General features: G+C 42.2%; 2 protein-coding genes across 2 annotated transcripts; both read right to left on the bottom strand.

Moving 5' to 3' along the window:
- Window positions 1-412: 412 nt before the first annotated feature.
- Window positions 413-6,533, bottom strand: COMMD4 (COMM domain containing 4). The gene is made up of 8 exons (XM_034409523.3): window positions 6,444-6,533; window positions 5,339-5,410; window positions 5,061-5,126; window positions 4,707-4,746; window positions 3,078-3,197; window positions 2,437-2,517; window positions 1,576-1,752; window positions 413-952 (listed from the first exon to the last, which is right to left on the bottom strand). Exons 1-8 carry the CDS (start codon window positions 6,444-6,446, stop codon window positions 912-914), a joined length of 600 nt encoding a protein of 199 aa, XP_034265414.2. The 5' UTR covers window positions 6,447-6,533; the 3' UTR covers window positions 413-911.
- A 1,913-nt stretch (window positions 6,534-8,446) lies between these two features.
- LOC117661035 (zona pellucida sperm-binding protein 3) lies at window positions 8,447-15,701 on the bottom strand. The gene is made up of 9 exons (XM_034409518.3): window positions 14,569-15,701; window positions 14,195-14,310; window positions 13,285-13,385; window positions 12,490-12,667; window positions 11,258-11,375; window positions 11,060-11,151; window positions 10,239-10,375; window positions 9,179-9,298; window positions 8,447-8,620 (listed from the first exon to the last, which is right to left on the bottom strand). Exons 1-9 carry the CDS (start codon window positions 14,959-14,961, stop codon window positions 8,502-8,504), a joined length of 1,374 nt encoding a protein of 457 aa, XP_034265409.2. The 5' UTR covers window positions 14,962-15,701; the 3' UTR covers window positions 8,447-8,501.
- Window positions 15,702-17,792: the final 2,091 nt, after the last annotated feature.

Below are 17,792 nucleotides of genomic sequence, written 5' to 3'. Positions count from 1 at the left end.
GGCTGAAAGGACCCCCCGAGCATCTTGGGAGCTGTAGTTTCCGAGGAGCGCACTTCTGGGATAAGGGCTGTGCATGCTTGGGAGATTTCTTTTGCAAAGGGGGGGGGGCGTGAATTCTTGCAACGAGGGGAGGGGAGGCATCGGCCAGCAAAGATGGTTTAAACAAAACAATCGTTTTTCTTTCTCACAGATTATATTATAAATTAATATTTATAATATTAAAGTTTATTGTATAGCGGCTCTTCTAACCAAGACTCAGGGGTTAGCACTGATGATGTTACCTAGCTGGGTCATGAAATGTCTGCAAGAAAACAACCAAGCTCAGAAAGTACCATTGAGGTGGAGGAATACCAATTTCGACAAATTTGCTTAGGTGCCTAGCTCAAGACACAAACCTTCGAACAAACAAACATACATCAAACCGTTTTTTATTTCATTTCCAGCCCAAAGCAATGAGGCCACCAGCCTTGCCCAATACACAGACCGGACAAAGATAGCTTATTGCCACATCGGTGGGATTTAATTTTCTGCCGTTCAACAAAATACAGGGAACTAAAAACAAACAAGGGAGCTTTTTCATATTTTTGAGACAGTGCCGTAAGAGCAAAAACTGTGTTACGTTTCCCTTAACAACTGATGTTCAAATGAAAAAAAAAAATTAGAAACAGATAGACTTCTTTTAAGGCAGGGGTTGAACATTTGTGACCGAGATATGTCCCTATATTACCACACCCCAGACCTCCTCACTGGTTTTGCTGGTCTGGCCTACTGGGAAATGGACATTAACCCCATCTGGCTGCTTTGCTTGTATCTCATAGGCCTGGGAGATTACTATCCAGTGGAGACATTTTGGCTTGTGGTCAAAATGAAGCTTCCTTCTTCCGACTGGTCCAGACAGCATCCGGAGCTCCTTACTCGAGTGTTTTCATGATGGCTTGAGCCTGTTTCAGTTCTGAGGAGGGAAAATAGGAGGTTAAAAAAAACAAAGAAAGGATCCTAATGACATGTAAGTGGCTTAAGAGACCACGTTCCCTCAGAAGTCACCCAGAATCACACAAGGACGCTACAGAAATTTGATAAATAAGATAAGTAAATTGCCTTTGCTCCCATGAAATTACTAATTTCAAAGGTTTTGCTCTATGTCCTGTCAGGAATGACGTTAAGCAGACCGAGGGCGGGGACAGGAATGTCTCTGGGATGCCACTAAAATGGAGCACCCCGAACAATTTTCGCCAGAATTTTGCTGCCTTCCTGTTCAGATTATTGAAGAACACACTGTCACGTTTGTTCCTTTTTTAAAAATATAATATTTTTCCACGCTGTTTGATCAAGCAGCCTTGATTTCTGGCTTGTTTCCTCTGCAAAGTGATGCCCATTTCAGTGGCTAGAAAGAGGCAGATGGAAAGGTGAGGGATTCAGTCCTGTTGCCTTTGGAGATTTTACAAGAGAAATCAGAATATTTTGTCTCTTTAAACAGAGCTAAGTGATTTCCTAATGCCTTGCTTGTTATAACGCTCTGGCAGAAACCAGCAACCCCTGACCCTCTCCAAGCTGTAGAAATGTTTAGCTTCTCACCAGCAAGTAAGACGTGAAACTTTTCGGCCGACAACGTCATTGTTACAGGCTCTGTCACCTTTTCATCGACATTTTTCACGTTCAGCTTGAGATGAACGACTGGCTCGTTGACTTGCCGGAGCTCGCTGGAACTAAGCGTATAATCCACTCTCCACGAAACAGAATCCAGGCAATTCACTGCAGGCAGAGGGAAACAAAAACTTTTAGGCAAATCCTTTGTACAAGGCACTAGTCCTCTTCAATGTGTCAGGGGCATTGCCAAGGAATTCACCCAATCACAGATTGCAGCAGCTTCCAAAATATACCGGTACTATGATTTTTAATTTGTGTTTTGTCTGCTTATAACTCCCCCCCAAAAAAGAGAGAAGAAACACGAAGAACAAATGAATGTTTTTTTTAAAAAAAGCCAGATCAAATAATTGTACCAGAAGCAGAATTCCATCTGCCTTTCCAACGGCCATAAATGTAGGTTGGTTGCTGAGTGCCCAAAATGCGATCATGTGACCACAGAAGGGGTCTAAGTGACAGAATTTGGAATCTGGGTTGTTAAATCCCTTTTTCAGGGTCCTAACTTCAAACAGTCACTAAGTGTCTGGTCATAAGTCAAGGACTACCTGTACTACCAAGTGCTCTGAAAATTCCAGTCTAAGAACAGCAGCTTTCTGTGTTCTTTGACAGGGCGGTTCAGCCTTGTTGGCATTTTACAGGAAGTTTCTCCAATCAATCTGTGAGCCCCTTGTGGGGCGGAGAAATCTTCCCATAAGAAAGCAAAAACATCTCAGATGGGGGGAAAAAGGCTGCAGAGGACAGCTTCCCTAAAGTGACCTTTCGTTTTGTAACTGGCAACGGAACTCGACTTACATCTCAGGCTGCCCTTCCTCAGGCTGTCCTGGAGAGAGCTCTGTTTCTCCTCGTAGGACCGACACAATCCTGCGGCATGTTCTGCAACCAAGAGATCAACTAAATTAAGCCACCAGTCCAAATCCTTTGTCCATTTAAACTGATTTATTTATTTATTTATTTTACTTTCAAAAAAATCTTTATTAAAGTTTAAAATATTAAAATACAAATACATCTGTAACGAAAATACATCCATAATAATTGTATAATTCAATGTCGTTCTGACAGTACACAAATCTTAACTCTATTCATATATTCCCAGATATTCCTACTTGATCAAGTATCTGTAAACACAATTTATGTCTTAGTTTGATCTATATATTTCCTATTTTTATTTTCTATCCATTGATACCAGTTTTCCCAAGTTGAGTAATATTCTGAATCTTCCTTATTATTTAATTCTAGAGTAAGTTTGTCCATTTCTGTACACTCAAAAATTTTCTGGATTATTACACTATCTGTCGGCATAGTGGACATTTTCCAAGCTTGTGCGAGTACAATTCTTGCTGCTGTAGTAATATGATTTTATTTACAGTTAGAGATAGTTCTGGAGGAACTGTTAACATTTTTTATGTTTTTAAAAGCAACTATTTGAAAATCACCTTTGGGCAGCCCCAGCTGTTGAAGTTCGCTGGAGAGAGACTCGGAGTCCACGTTGTATTTGGCGGCACTCGAGAGAATGAAGGCGAGCACAGCGACAGTGGCTTTCACATCTCCCGATTCTGCAGAGCGAAAAAGGAAGGAAACATGGTTGTCTGAAGCAGGTCTTCAGGCTAACACATTTTATTGGAAAGGATATCAGTGACTTATGCTGGCTGGGGAATTCTGGGAGTTGAAGTCCACACATCTTAAAGTTGCTAAGGTAGAAAAACACCCCTCTATAATTATCCCAAGGCTATGAGTTGCTCCAGAAATGTATTATGTAGGTTTGCTGAAACATTTTGTTCAACATTTATCTATTCAGAGTTAACGTTTTGGAAAAGAACTTAACCACCGTCTATGTCAGTGTCATGGCTGACTAGGGAATTCTGGGAGTTGAAGTCCATGGGCATGTCAAATTTTTCAACTTTCAATTCCCAAACATTAGGGCTGATCAAAAGTTGCGATATGCTTTGGGGATTGTAAAGATATGTTGGTTACTTTAACAATAATTTAGATGTGCTTGGTAAATAACTACATTTTGTTTGTTTCATTACCACATCTTAAAGCTGGCATGGTTAAGAAGCATCGGTCTCTGCCGTTTGGAATTCAAAGGTGAACATGTAAGGCAGAGATGGCTTTATAGGAACTGCCATTTTTTTTAATAAAAAGTTTTTTATTTTTTTAAGACAAACAAACATATAATACATCAGTCCTTCCGTGTGTCATCTCGGTGTTTCTTCGGTGACTTCTTCTTTTTGTTATTCCTCCTCTTCTTATTTCTTCCTTAGTAGATCCCATTTCATTATTTCAATATTTCCCCCAAAGTACATATATTTAATGTAACTTTCTCCTGTTTGTTTATCAAATTCTTTATCTATATCTCTTTTCTATCCAATCATAAAATTTCCCCCATATCTTAAAATATTCCCTATCCCCTTTCTCTTTAATCATTAAAGTTAATCTGTTAATCTCTGCACAGTCCACAATTTTTCTAATTACTTACCCTTCTAAAGGGATTTTCTCTGCTTTCCATCTTTGTGCAAATACTATTCTTGCTGCAGTTATATGTATAATCAAATATACATTTTCTTTACTAATTTTCTCTGGTAGGATACCCAGTAGGAACAACTCTGGTTTTAAATCAATATGTTGTTGAGTCATTTCTTCTACCCATGTCTTAATACTGCTCCAATAATCTCTAGCTTCTGGGCAAGTCCACCACATATGATAATAAGATCCTGGTATTTGGTGGCATTTCCAAACATTTAGCTCTGATTTGTCTTTAAACATTTTTGCCCATTTTTCAGGAGGCATGTGCCATCTGTAAAACTGCCATATTTTGCTGGATGCTCGGAGAGGACCAATTTTGCAAGTCTCTTGCAAAAAGATACCAGTTGAAGTAAGGAACTGCAGCACCTTGTTGTGTGCATATCCCACGAACAAATGTGTTTTCAGCATCAATACTAAACTCAGAAAATAAATGCAACTCAGTTTCTCAAATTTCAGTTGAGAAATGTTGGCAGGGTAGGAAATTGGCTTAGCCGTATCCTAACTTAGTCCTTGGACATAGAAGGGAAAAGGGTACTCACCAAACTTGGCATCTGATGTTAACTTCAGGATTTTGTCATACTGCAAGAGACAAAAGAACAATTTCTAGCTTGGCTCAGATCAAACTTAACACTGGGAAGTCCCAACAACAAAACATTTTTTTTAATCCATTGCAGAATTTTCGATTTACAGAATACCTTTTGAGAGCTTCCAATTTAAGCACTCCTCAATTGCCATGGAAACCCACATATGAATGGGGCAGGTGATTTATGAACCTATTATTTAAAAAATAACTGAAAAGTGTTTAATCTGAAAGTGCCCCTCTCTTACTGATTCTGGATTTATGCAAACCGAGTTTGGAGAGTATCCACAAAAGAGATTGAGAATGAACTCACATCAATACCCTCTCCAAGCACATCCTTCAAAACCTGGGCACAGATCAGCTTGAGTTTCACCGAAGACTGGGGAAAAAAAGACAAAAATGTGTCATAACCATCTTCTTGATTTTTTTAAATCCTCCCTTGGAGAACGGTAGCTGTCAGGCACAATCTTACAAAGGGGTAAATCCAGCTACAAGTCAGTAGTAAAATGCTAGCACCCCCATACCATAAAATAATTTAAATATTCATGGAACTCAAAGGGACAAAAAACAAAAACAAAAAAAACCACTTACTATTTTAGCCAAAGTGCTAATTTCTGCCAAGACCCAGTCAGGACAGTCCAAATCCCCACAAAATCGAAACCTCTGGCAGGAAGAAACAAAATTTGAGTACTTTTCCATCACAGCAACTTTAAGATGGGTGGATGTCAGCTCACAGAATCCCCCCTTCTAGCATGCATGGACTTCAACGCCCAGAATTCTTCCAGCCAGCTTGCATGGACTCCAACTCCCAGAATCCCCTGATCTACCATGCATGGATTTCAACTCCCAAAAAACCCCCATTTAGCACGCATGGACTCCAGTTCCCAGAATCCCTCCATCTAGCATGCCTGGACTCCAGTGATGAGTTGCTACCGGTTCGCAACGGATCGGGTGAAACTGTAGTGGCGGGAGGCTCCGCCCACTGGCCCAGATGCTTCTGTGCATGCGCAGAAGCGCTGTGAGCATGCACGCACGAGCAAACTGGTAGTGACGGGATTTGGAACCCGACCCTGATGGACTCCCAGCTACCATGCATGGACCTCAACTCCCAGAATTCTCCCCCATCTAGCATGCATGGACTTCAACTCCCAGAATCCCCTGATCTAGCATGCATGGATTTCAGCTCCCAGAATCCCTCCATCTATCATGCATGGACTCCCAAAATTCCTCCAGCTACCATGCATGGACTTCAACTCCCAGAATTCTCCCCCATCTAGCATGCATGGACTTCAACTCCCAGAATTCCTCCAGCCAGCTTGCATGGACTCCAACTCCCAGAATCCCCTGATCTAGCATGCATGGATTTCAGCTCCCAGAATCCCTCCATCTATCATGCATGGACTCCCAAAATTCCTCCAGCTACCATGCATGGACTTCAACTCCCAGAATCCCTCCATCTAGCATAGGTTGACTAAATGCAAGCTGGCTGGGGGAATTCTGGGAATTGAAGTTTTAATACATCTCATTTTATTGAGATTTTGCACTGACAAATGCACTACTCTGACACTTCTGCATCAATTTTTCTTTTAAAGATCTGGGCTTTCAACCTCTGATCCTGTAAAATACCCCCCCCCCCCCACTTTCCCCCTCCTAGCAATAAAGCCCCCCCCCCCGCCTTCCACCCTCCCGCACTCACCATCTTCCCCTGATCTGAGCAAGACCCCCCTTCCTATGCAAAGCGAGTCACCTGACTTCTCTTTTCTACCCAATCTCTGAAGAGCTTCCCTTGTATCACCTGACTTCCTTCTAGCCAATCCCTGAAAAGCTTCTGCTTTTCCAGCTGTCTGCTTTCTACCCAATCCCTGAAGAGCTTCCTTGTTTTTTTTCACTTTTTTCTATCCAATCCCTGAAGAGCTTCCTTGTTTTTGTTTCTTTCTATCCAGTCCCTGAACAGCTTCCTTGTTTTTCACTTCTTTCTATCCAATCCCTGAAGAGCTTCCGGGTTTTTTTCCCAGCCTGCTTCATTCTAGCCAATCCCTGAAAAACTTCCCTTGCATCAGCTGACCGAGAGCAAGTCAGCTGACCGTCAGTGGCTCTTGCTGCTTGCTGTGGCAACACGTGTTCTGCTGATTGTGGGGAATGGGAGTCTTTAAAGAGCTAACGCGTGTATTAGCCCCTTTGCAGCCCTCATTTCAAGACCTCAGCCTTTCCATATCTGTTACCAATTCAATATATAAAAGGAACTTTGGGAAGGCTTGCCTGGCTGCCCATAAGAATACAAAACAGTTATTCGGGTTTTTGTATCTTGGATTTTTGTTTGAAATGAGGGGCAACGTTTTGCCATAGCCCTGCCTCATTCGTAAAGTCACATGAAAGTTCAAGTCTAACCTACTCTGCTTTCTGTTGGGTTCTGCAACCCAACAAGACAGACCCAGACTTCAGAGGATCATTAGAACTGCAGAAAAAACAATGGCTACCAACCTGCCTTCCATGGAGGACCTGTATCCTGCAGGAGTCAAAAAGAGGGCTGTGAAAATATTTACAGACCCCTCGCATCCTGGACATAAACTGTTTCAACTCCTACCCTCAAAACGACGCTATAGAGCACTGCACACCAGAACAACTAGACACAAGAACAGTTTTTTTCCCAAACGCCATCACTCTGCTAAACAAATAATTCCCTCAACACTGTCAAACTAGTTACTAAACTGCACTACTATTAATCTTCTCATCGTTCCTATCACCCATCTCCTCCCACTTATGACTGCAAGACTGTAACTTTGTTGCTTGTATCCTTACTATTTATATTGATATTGTTTCCTGATTGCTTATTTTGTAACCTACGACTATCATTAAGTGTTGTACCTTTTGAACGTATGCACCAAGACAAATTCCTTGTGTGTCCAATAAAAACACTTGGCCAATAAAAAATTCTATTTCTATTTCTATTCCATTTCCATTCCATTTCATTCTCTCTACTTCTCTTCCCCAATCTGCAAAACGAATCCAATTTTATATTTTAAGATGTTTTTATATTCTTCAGTTCTGCATGCTTGCTGCCCAGAGTTCACTGCAGCTGGTTGGCCAATAAATTTTAAAAAATAAATAAAATCCTGGCATGATAAGAGGAGCTGATATTTTGAAGGGTGAACCGCGAGGCAGTGAATTATTATTGGGAAAACCCAGTTTCCATCTTCTAGCTATTTTTTTAAATGTTTTATTTGCAGGCAATTCTATGAATTGATATTAAACATTTAAGCCCAGTATACCTAGCATGTGAAACCCAAATGACATTCAAGCCACAGTTAACTAGATTTCACATAAGGCCTTATTTATCAAACTATTTTGAAGCAAGTCATGCCTAACATAACATTAGACTACAACCTTAGGAGAAGGTTACAAGAAAGTATCTTTCAGATCTTAAAAGTGAATACAACTTTTGAAGTACTTGTACATAAGGCTCAACTGAAGCCTTGGGGTGGGTGAGGGGAAACCAAGCACTGCTTCAATTAACAGCAGAGAGAAGTGGTGGCTTTGTGAGGTCTTAAGGAATTCCAAATTATTTTTTTGAAGTGAGCACAGTCTTAGCAGGACAAAAATCCTCTAACCTTTGTTTTGATGCTTCCAAGATGTTTTCTATGCAAGCACCATTATATATTTGTTTATTGAACAAGATGTAGAGGGGGAAAAAAACAAGTCTTTTTTTTACACCTTGATTTGTTTATTTTAACATCCTTCCACATTGCATAACATCTTAAGAAGAATTATAACGTCTTTTCCTAGTACAAAAGATTCCTAGAGTGGTCAGGGCCAAGCTTGTAGTAAGGGCTATTAAGATGATCCCCACCAGCATCCAAGGAATTTGGAAGAAGCCTGAAAAGAAGAAAAGAACAGCATTGGTTTCTCTTAAAACAGCTTTTTTTTTTTGCACTGAAAATTAGAAGTAAAGAATATCATACACAACAGGAAACAAAAAGCTAAACTTTCTGATTTTCCTTCCCTACAAGAGTGGAACTTAATGACAAGCAAGTGCCATTGAGGTTACTTTTATCCCAAATTTCTTGTCTAAGAATCTCCTCCATCAAAGGTTTAAACAAAAGTTCCCTGCAGATTTATAATTTGATGAGATTACTGTTGAAAGGACAAGGGTGACTTTCACCGATTCCATCTTTCTGGCTCCAAGTCAAACAATTATATAGAATTTCACTGAATTTCATGCAGTTAATACTAAATCCAAGTGGAAATAATGGTTTGAGTGTCAGATTAAAGGATTGTGGTCACATGGAAAGGCTCTGGGAATTGCTGTGATCCTGAGGTTACAAAAGCTGTACATCTGATTTAGCAAGCGATGTGAATATATCCAGTTATGGTTAGTAAACAAATCATGGATTAACACAATGTTTGAACTCCGTAATCAAGATGATACTGTACCATGTTCTGCTGATAAAATCAACTTATTTTGATTGTCGGGAGGAATTCTGGAAGTCATGTATGAGTCAAGAATGAGGATGGGACCGAGCATCACGTCAACATCTGCCTCCTTCGATTTATCTGCACGAGAACAAGATTGACAACACATTTACATTAATATAGAGAGCGCCAGTTTGGTTAAGACATCAGGCTAGAAACTGGGAGACCGTGAGTTCTTGTCCCGGCTTAGGTACAAAGCTAGCTGTGGGCCCGTCCCAATTGGTCAGTTAGAAAAGAAATTAAAATCTTTGTCAGTGCACAACATATGTACAAATGAGATTGGTTGAGCTCCCTCAGTGCACCCCCCCCAACACAATACAACTCACAACGAAGACAAAAAATCCCTAACCCAATAAATCATATTAAGAAAACAGCCTATTACACCAGTGTGAGCATGTTACACATTGCACCGGCCCTGCGGTTCAAAACAAACACTCTCAAATCCATTATTAAGGAAAGGACACTTTACTAAAGCCAAGTGGTTACAGAGAAGCAAAGCCGGATATGAATTTTTCATGCCCAAAGCATGTGGTTAACTTTTCCCTTGATTCCATCCTTCCCCCTGGTAATCTCTAGGTGTTCAATCCTATTCAAGCCGATTGTTTTGGTAACAGTCTCTGGTTTCACGGTCTCGATGGTGCTACATTCCCATAGGGTGACCTTGGAATGGCCAGTGGCTGTGATGAGTAGTTTTGTTTCCCCTTCATGCTAGAACCTCCCCCTTATCCCATCTAGCAGTTCCTTCCCCTGTTGCGTATGACGGGCTGGCAGCCAGTGAAGCATGGCGTAGCGGGATGGCGGTCCTGGCAGGGCCAGTCTCTTTCTCTCAGCCCTAGGAAGGAGGCAATGGCAAACCACTTCTGAAAAACCTTGCCAGGGAAACTGCAGAGACTTGTCCAGGCAATCTCTGAGAATTGGACACGATTGTCCCTCATCTAATATTTCCAGAAACAGATCAGCTACTTCTGGAATATCATTCAAGGGAATGGCTCTTTCCCTCTACCAAACCTTGACTACATACCCAATTTAGCAGCCACGTCTCTGCCCAGTCTTCTTCCCCATCGGTCCCAGTGGTTGCTGTCTTGGCCCGTAGTTCGAACACATTTCTGGGTTTCACAGCAGGAGCAAATATCTGTGGTGCCTTCAACTGGAACCCAACTGTGGTGAAAAAAGCCAAAGGGAAACACTTCCTGTAAGGGTGCCCCAATATTTATTTAGAGTCAGATTAACAGAGTTGGAACTTGGAAGGGATCTTGTAGGTCATCTAGTCCAACCCCCCCACCCAACCGCCTACACCATTTCTGGCAGAGTGCAGTCTCTTCTCTTCTTGAAAGCCTCCAGTATCAAATACTTTTCCCTCTTAATAGACCAAAGGATACTTGGCTATATCCTAACTTACTGATAGTTGATGTATTAAGTTCAGAAGTATTGCTCTACTTAGCCTAAAATCAATTGGGTTTACAAGATTGTTTAACAGATTAACAGAGTTGGAAGGGACCTTATAGGTCATTTAGTCCAAATCCCTACTCAAGCAGGAGACCCTACACCATTTCTGACAAATGGCAGTCCAGTCTCTTCTTGAAAACTTCCAGTGATGAAGCCCCCACAACTTCCGAAGGCAACTTCTGAACTATCGGTGTGTAGCTCCGAACAAGATAATCACCAAGTCTTCCAAAATAAAATGAATCTAAAGCATTTTTCTCCAAAGAAACAGAGAAATTACATCAAAGGAACTAGTTGCATGTTCACATTTCTGTTGACTTAAGCCTGCTAATGTCCTCCTACAGTGACACATGGCTTAAACACGGTGACTTGATCCTGTAAGAAAGTTAGGTTGCTTACCTGTCCCTAGCTAGATGGAAGGAACAAGCTTTGTTCTCAGAATCAGGAGCCTGAGTAGCTGCAACCACCTTCAAATGGCAAGTGATGTAAATCTAGGAACAAGGTAAAAAGTAATTCAACCTAGATTATGGCATGACCAAGAGTGAAACTTCAAAAATATTGCCGTTAGGAGCTGGGCTTCAGAAGAAGGCCTCTTACCAGATCTCGGGGGTCTTTGCTAAAACGGAAGACATCTACTGTGAATCGGAGTATGTCATCCCTGATCCTTGGTGATAAGAAGGTTGAGCTGGAATCAAATCGTCCGTCTACCAGGCAGCTGGAGGACACATGATCTGTCAACAATGCTTCCTAACTTTTGACACACTTGGTTACATTAGTGCATTTTAGTGTCCTTGTGCAATCTCCAGACAACAGACCTAGCTGAACCCTTTTGTGTTTTAATGTAGTTGTGAGTCTGCTCTTTAGCCCCCTAAGGTCCCAAAGTTTGGCTCAGAAACGGCCAATAAAAACCACACTACATGCAGGAGTACCATCAAACACAAATGACACACAAGGGCACAGATAAAAACTGAAGCGATCGACACCATCACTTCAAGTTAAAACAGAATTTTTATATAATTCAGAGAGAAAGCAGATCTTAAGGAGATTTAACAACGGGGATGAGTTGATCCCTTGTGAACGCAAGCACAGAACAAGAACTTCCTTGCAAGTAAGGACCAGAAGGCCAAGATAACAGAGAAAACCCAATTCCTCATCCAAATTTAGGATGAGGAACCCAACTCATCCAGTTTATGAGAGGTTCTTGGTGCCTTCTGAACTTGATTGCTTTCTTGCAGAGATTTCATTACTCAAACTAGGTAACATTAGCATCAAGGACCCCTCATTTCAAGCCAGAGCTGGAAATATTCTCCTTTCATTAGCAATTTTCATGTAGAAGCAAGCTTATTGCTTCTGATGGTTGTTCTAATAATAATAATTTTATTGTCATTGTATGTGTATACACAGTATACCCATACAACGAAATTCACTTAACACCCAAAGATCAGGTCCAACACACATAACAATCCCCAAACACACTCCCACCCACCACAAATTCTCCACCCCTAAACCACCCAAACATCCACACAACAGACCAAGTAATGCTGTCCAACAGCTCACTGATGGTGGCCCTTTAGTTCATTGTTGAGTGTAATTATAGCTCTGGGATAAAAACTATTCAGAAAACATGTGGTCTGAGTTTTAATTGTTCTGTATCTTCTGCCGGAAGGCAACTACTTTCTACCCCCTAGTGATGACCATCTTAGGTGGACAAAGTGCAATTTTGCTACAGAACAGGTGGCTTTAGGATCTCCAGGAGCAGTAAAGTTAAGCTTACACAAGAATGTTCAGCGCAAGTGGGAAGAGAGATGACAGTCAGATAGAACTCTTACCCCTTGTAGTTGATGATGGGATAGCGGGGAAGGGAATCTGCCTCTGGGCTCAACGTGGCTATACAACTATCAACAAAGAGCCGGAGTGGCGTGTGGTTTTCTGCGATTACTTGAGCCTGAATGTACATGACTTCTCCCAACTGGTAGCCGTTGGACGCTCTCTCTGCGCTCCAGCCCTCTGAAAACCAAAATCATCATACCCAACATGAAAGGACTTCTTGGATGCAAATTTCAACCAGTGAACCCAATTCAGATCAGGGCAAATAGTCCTTTATTTTTTTTCCCCCATGTATCAGGTTTGCAAACAAATGTGAACCTTAATTCTTATATTTTTAAAATTGTGTACGCCCCCTGAATCTGCTGCAGTCTTCTGAAATATGCAGAAACCGTAACGTACATCGATATCTGCATTCTGCCCCCACCCCAGAATTTGAAGGACTATTAGGAACTCTGGAAATGCCAGAAAAAATCAGAAACTGTGCAAAATTGTATATTGAGGAAGCACATGTGCAGTTCTGTAACATTGTTTGTAATGCATATGAATATTTGGAGAAATATTGTCTGGCCTTATGCACAAAGCAATGCAAAAGCGGAATCATATTTTTTAACCGACAATTTAAAAAATGGTTTCACTAATGCCAACGTGAAGAAAAAGTTATTTGTGCACAATTAAGGTTTACTCTCATAGGACCCTCATGTTCACTAAACTCGTGAAGAAAGAGGGGGCTTCTTCTGGAAGTGATTATGGGCCATCAAATCATTCCCAACTCCTAGCAACCACATAAAAAGAAGTACCATTCATCAAATGTAAAGAGAAGCGGAGTTTTTCTTCGGCAGAAATCGTTGACATGAACGGGATCCATGTTGGCCTGATTGCAGTGCTTACATTGTTTTTCCTGAAAATAAAGAGAAGACAGGTAAGGTCTCCCAAAGAGAACATGTCATTTAGTTTTATCCATCAGGGTTAGGTCCCCTCCCCACTCCTGGGGGAAGGATATTGCAAAATCCCAATTCCCACCCCACTCTGAGGCCAGCCAGAGGTGGTATTTGCCGGTTCTCCGAACTACTCAAAATTTCCGCTACCGGTTCTCCAGAACCTGTCAGAACCTGCTGGATTTCACCCCTGGTTTAGGTCCATGGAAATTCTAAGTCATGGTTGTCCCAAAGGTGCTTTTTTCCCCCCAAGAGGCAACTGGACTTGTTTTTCTTTGAAGATGTTTTGCTTCTCATCCAAGAAGCTTCTTCAGCTTCTTGGATGAGAAGCGAAACATCTTCAAAGAAAAACAAGAAAGTCCACTTGCCTCTTGAAATCTCCCATCCAAAGTGACCATCTCTAACAGTCAAGCCCACCTCACATTTTTATTAGTTTCATCCTCTGAAAAGAGCCTTGGTGGCACAGCAGACCAAAGTGCTGTTAAGTAGCACCAGCTGCCTGCAATTACTGCAAGCTCAAATCTCACCAGGCTCAAGGTTGACTCAAGCCTTCCATCCTTTCAAGGTAGGTAAAATGAGGACCCGGGTTGTGGGGGCAATAAGCTGGCTTTGTATAAAAAAGAACACCGCTTGGGGGCAGGCAAAAGCCCTACTAAGCAGGTATATACAAAAGTATGAAGGCTATTGCTTAACGCATTGTAAGCCGCCCTGAGTCTCCGGAGAAGGGCAGCATATAAATCGAACCAATAAAATAAAAATAAAATAAACTCACCTTGGATAGTGACACTCAATGGGCACATCAACGGGGCTGGTTCTTACAATCACACTGTGGGAAGGAGTTGGCTTGTAATGAAGACTGATGCTGTAGACTAGAAATTCTGGAGTCATCTAAAGAAAGGAAGGAAAGATGAGATACAAGATGGCCTGGTGGCTCAGCAGACTGATAGCATTGTGATTAAGACCAGCTGCCTGCAATTACTGCAGGTTCGAATCTCCCCAGGCTCAAGCAGGGGGCTGGACTAGAAGACCTCTAGGGTCCCTTCCAGCTCTATTCTGATTCTAATTATCCTAGGCTATCAAGGCTACATCTAGGGACCTGCCCAAAGAGACAAGGATTGGGGTTTGCAGAACACCTCCCACCCTTACCTGCAAGACACTCTCACACTCATGAAGGCCTACATCAAAGATCACAGTCTTCTCAGCATCATTGTAGGACGTGGGTTGGCAGCCAGTTGGACCCAAGCTCAGGTCCTCCACCTGGACGAGTCTCCCGGTGCCAAACAGGTCTCTCTTCACAGTCACCACCACATGGGCCTCTCCGCACTGGGCCAGCACAGGTGACAGGAGGGACAAAGCTCGTGCCTGAGAAGCATCTACCCAAGCATAAGGGTAAGTCTCCACCCCAGAAGGTAGATAAAGCTGCCTCATAGGAACAGGAGTGTTAGAAAACCCCCAAACATAATCTCGGGGGTCCAAGGAGGCCACTTCCCCAATTAGCCAACATGCTAAAACAATGGCCAGATTCTGTAAGGTTCCCATCCTGTCTGTTCTAGGAAGCTGGCAGAAAAGACCAACATTTACCCAGGATCCTTTTTATGCTAGGTAACTCCTGAAGGCCAACCTTCCCTCACCTGGCTGAGATAATCAGGCAGCTAATCAGCTTCCGCTTCAGCCAGCGCAAATCCTGCAAAGCACCAAGAAAACACGAGTTTGGATCTCCCCCCAGCTGCAAGCTCTCTGCAGCCAGAGGGAGGGAAGAGGTGATTTAATGTAGGTTAAGAGTTTCAGCCCTTCTTCTGAAAGTACTTAGATTTACATAAGGCCAACAGAGGGTGTGATCAACTGGTTGAGGTTACATGGGAGTATCTCAATGGTCCTTTTTCCAAAATTCATTTTCTTGGGTTTCTTTTTTTTTTTTTTAAATGCTTCTCTTCTCATCCAAGAAGCTTCTTCAGTTCTTCGGAAGAAGCTTCATGGATGAGCAATGAAATTTGTCTGAAATGGCCATAGGGTTTTCTGCTTGAGCAGGAGTTGGACTAGACTAGAAGACCTGGCTTCAAGGTCTCTTCTTGTTATTCTATTAAAGTTCCACTGCATTTCTGCTGTTTCTGCTAGTTTTTTGGAACGTAAAAGGTCCTTAAAAGGACCGTGGGGTTGTGTGTGAAGCCAGGAGATCCTCGCAGATGTCTGGCTACCAGTCCGTCTGTTACTCATTTAGCACCACCCAGGAGGCACGTGTGACTTAAGGATTGCTACGGATGCGAGTAACGTTGCCTCCCGAAGTTGGGGTGTGTGCTGACTCCCTGTATAAATGGGGAAAGACACCTTCAGCACAATGTGATTGCGGGGCCCCTCGACAGACTATCCAGCATATAGTGAGGGAATGCCCTAACAGAAGGTATCCAGGAGATTCTAGGGACTAGGGGCATAACAACGGCAGCTACTGACTGGATCTCCAAACTCAACATTAAACTTTGAAATGTTATTTCTGTTTTCCTTTTAGGTTTTCTTACTGGTTTTTTTTTATTGTTTTAATCGTTTTTAACCTGTAAAAATGAAGTGTTTTAATACTGTGTGTGAGACCAACCATACGCTAAATAAATAAATCCATTGCATTTTTGGAAAAACCAAGGAAGTCCAGTTGCCTTTTGGAAAAAGGACCTTTGGAAAAACCATGACCTTGGATGGTTGAGACTCTCCAGAGACACACACAGGAGGGATCTGGAGCAGAGAAGATAGGAGCCTCCACAAGAAAGTGGAGAGGAATTTTAGGCAGGTCCACCCCATCTTGAACCTGCAAGACAAGAGGGCATCTCAAGAAACTCTTGGAAGTAAAACCCAAAGCAATAATAACAGAGATTCACCTGTCCTCTGGGTGCTTAATATGAGTTGTAAGAGTCTCCCCTAATTTTATCCCTGCAGAAACAACCTGATATGGTAGGCTGAGGGAACCTGACTGCCTTCTCTTCCAAGTTCTGAGGTCAGGTAGAAAATCTGAACCCAGGTCTAGAATGATGTTTGCTTGAGTTTAGACCAATGTCTGACTGAATGCGGTATAGTAGTGAGTGATCAACCATTTTCAGATGTTTGGGGCAGGGGTGAAATCCAGCAGGTTCTGACAGGTTCTGGAGGTAGCGGAAATTTTGAGTAGTTTGGAGAACTGGCAAATACCACCTCTGGCTGGCCTCAGAGTTGGGAGGGAATGGAGATTTTGCAATATCCTTCCCCAGGGGTGGGGAGGGAATGGGGGTTTTGCAATATCCTTCCCCATGGAGTGGGGAGGGAATGAGGTTTTTGCAATATCCTTCCCCAGGGGTGGGGAGGGAATGGGGGTTTTGCAATATCCTTCCCCATGGAGTGGGGCGGGAATGGAGGTTTTGCAATATCCTTCCCAAGGAGTGGGGAGGGAATGGAGATTTTGCAATATCCTTCCCCTGGAGTGGGGAAGGAATGGAGGTTTTGCAATATCCTTCGGCAGGAGTGGGGTGGGAATGGAGATTTTGCAGGATCCTTCCCCTGCCACGGCCACCAAGCCACGCCCACAGACCCGGTAGTAAAAAAAATATTGAATTCCATCACTGGTTTGGGGTGGGTGGGTAAAAATATTCCAGTGTTTCTGAGTAAATTACATACAGGATCTCAGAGAGGGACATTTTGCTGAACTAAATTTCTTTTATGTTTTCTTTACTTAGTAACTGTATACAAAATTAAGTTGGTCATGCTTGGAAGCCATCATTCATATATACTCCTAGTTTACGATTTGGCAGACATTCTGGGTGGTTCAAAAGAATCCAACATTAGCAACGTTTTAGCTGCAGAACGTGTGAATTCAGTCATTCAGGGGTCTGGCAAAGTTAATCCTTGTTGGAATTAGAAATTCTTTACCTTCTGGGCTGGGTTCACACCATACAAGCTACAAATAAACTAGGATGGCTTGATGCAGTATCTCCTGCTGGGATTTTGTCCAAAAAATACTGTAAAACAATGTGATATTTGTAGGCAAGGCAAACAGATCTCATCTTTAATAATTTTAAGGGACTTTTAATGTTTGTATTATCTGTATTTTATCTTGGCTGTTCACCGCCCTGAGTCCTCCGGGAGTAGGGTGGCATAGAAATTTGATAAATAAATAAATAAATGAATGAATGAATGAATGAATGAATGAATGAATGAATCTTAAAAGCAGTGGTTCTCAAACTTGGCACATTAAAATTGTCTAGACCGCAACTCCCAGAATTCCCTAGCCAGCATTCCTGACTGGGGAATTCTGGGAGATGAAGTCCAGACTTCTTCAAGTTGCTAAAATTGGGAAGCACTGCCTTAAAAATAGTTGCATTGTGCAAGGATGGCTTTCTGGCTTTGCCATTTCC

The sequence above is a fragment of the Pantherophis guttatus genome, chromosome 13, assembly GCF_059756535.1.
Source record: "Pantherophis guttatus breed Tessera chromosome 13, ASM5975653v1, whole genome shotgun sequence".
Taxonomy (NCBI): Eukaryota; Metazoa; Chordata; class Lepidosauria; order Squamata; family Colubridae; genus Pantherophis; species Pantherophis guttatus.
The sequence above is the reverse complement of the archived record's forward strand: the minus strand, read 5'-3'. Positions and strand labels throughout refer to the sequence as shown.

Bases quoted from the DNA above. Each gene is read 5' to 3' on its own strand.
- COMMD4 (XM_034409523.3), bottom strand. The intron at 5,127-5,338 runs GTAAGTGGTTTT...TTTTTTCCCCAG, and splicing joins TTAGCACTTTGGCTAAAATA to TCTTCGGTGAAACTCAAGCT. The intron at 953-1,575 runs GTGAGAAGCTAA...TTCCCTCCTCAG, and splicing joins GTTTCACGTCTTACTTGCTG to AACTGAAACAGGCTCAAGCC.
- LOC117661035 (XM_034409518.3), bottom strand. From the start codon at position 14,961: ATGGGAACCTTACAGAATCTGGCCATTGTTTTAGCATGTTGGCTAATT. The intron at 12,668-13,284 runs GTACTTCTTTTT...TTTGGTTTTCAG, and splicing joins CTCTTTACATTTGATGAATG to AGGGCTGGAGCGCAGAGAGA. The intron at 8,621-9,178 runs GTACAGTATCAT...TCTTCTTTTCAG, and splicing joins GATTTTATCAGCAGAACATG to GCTTCTTCCAAATTCCTTGG.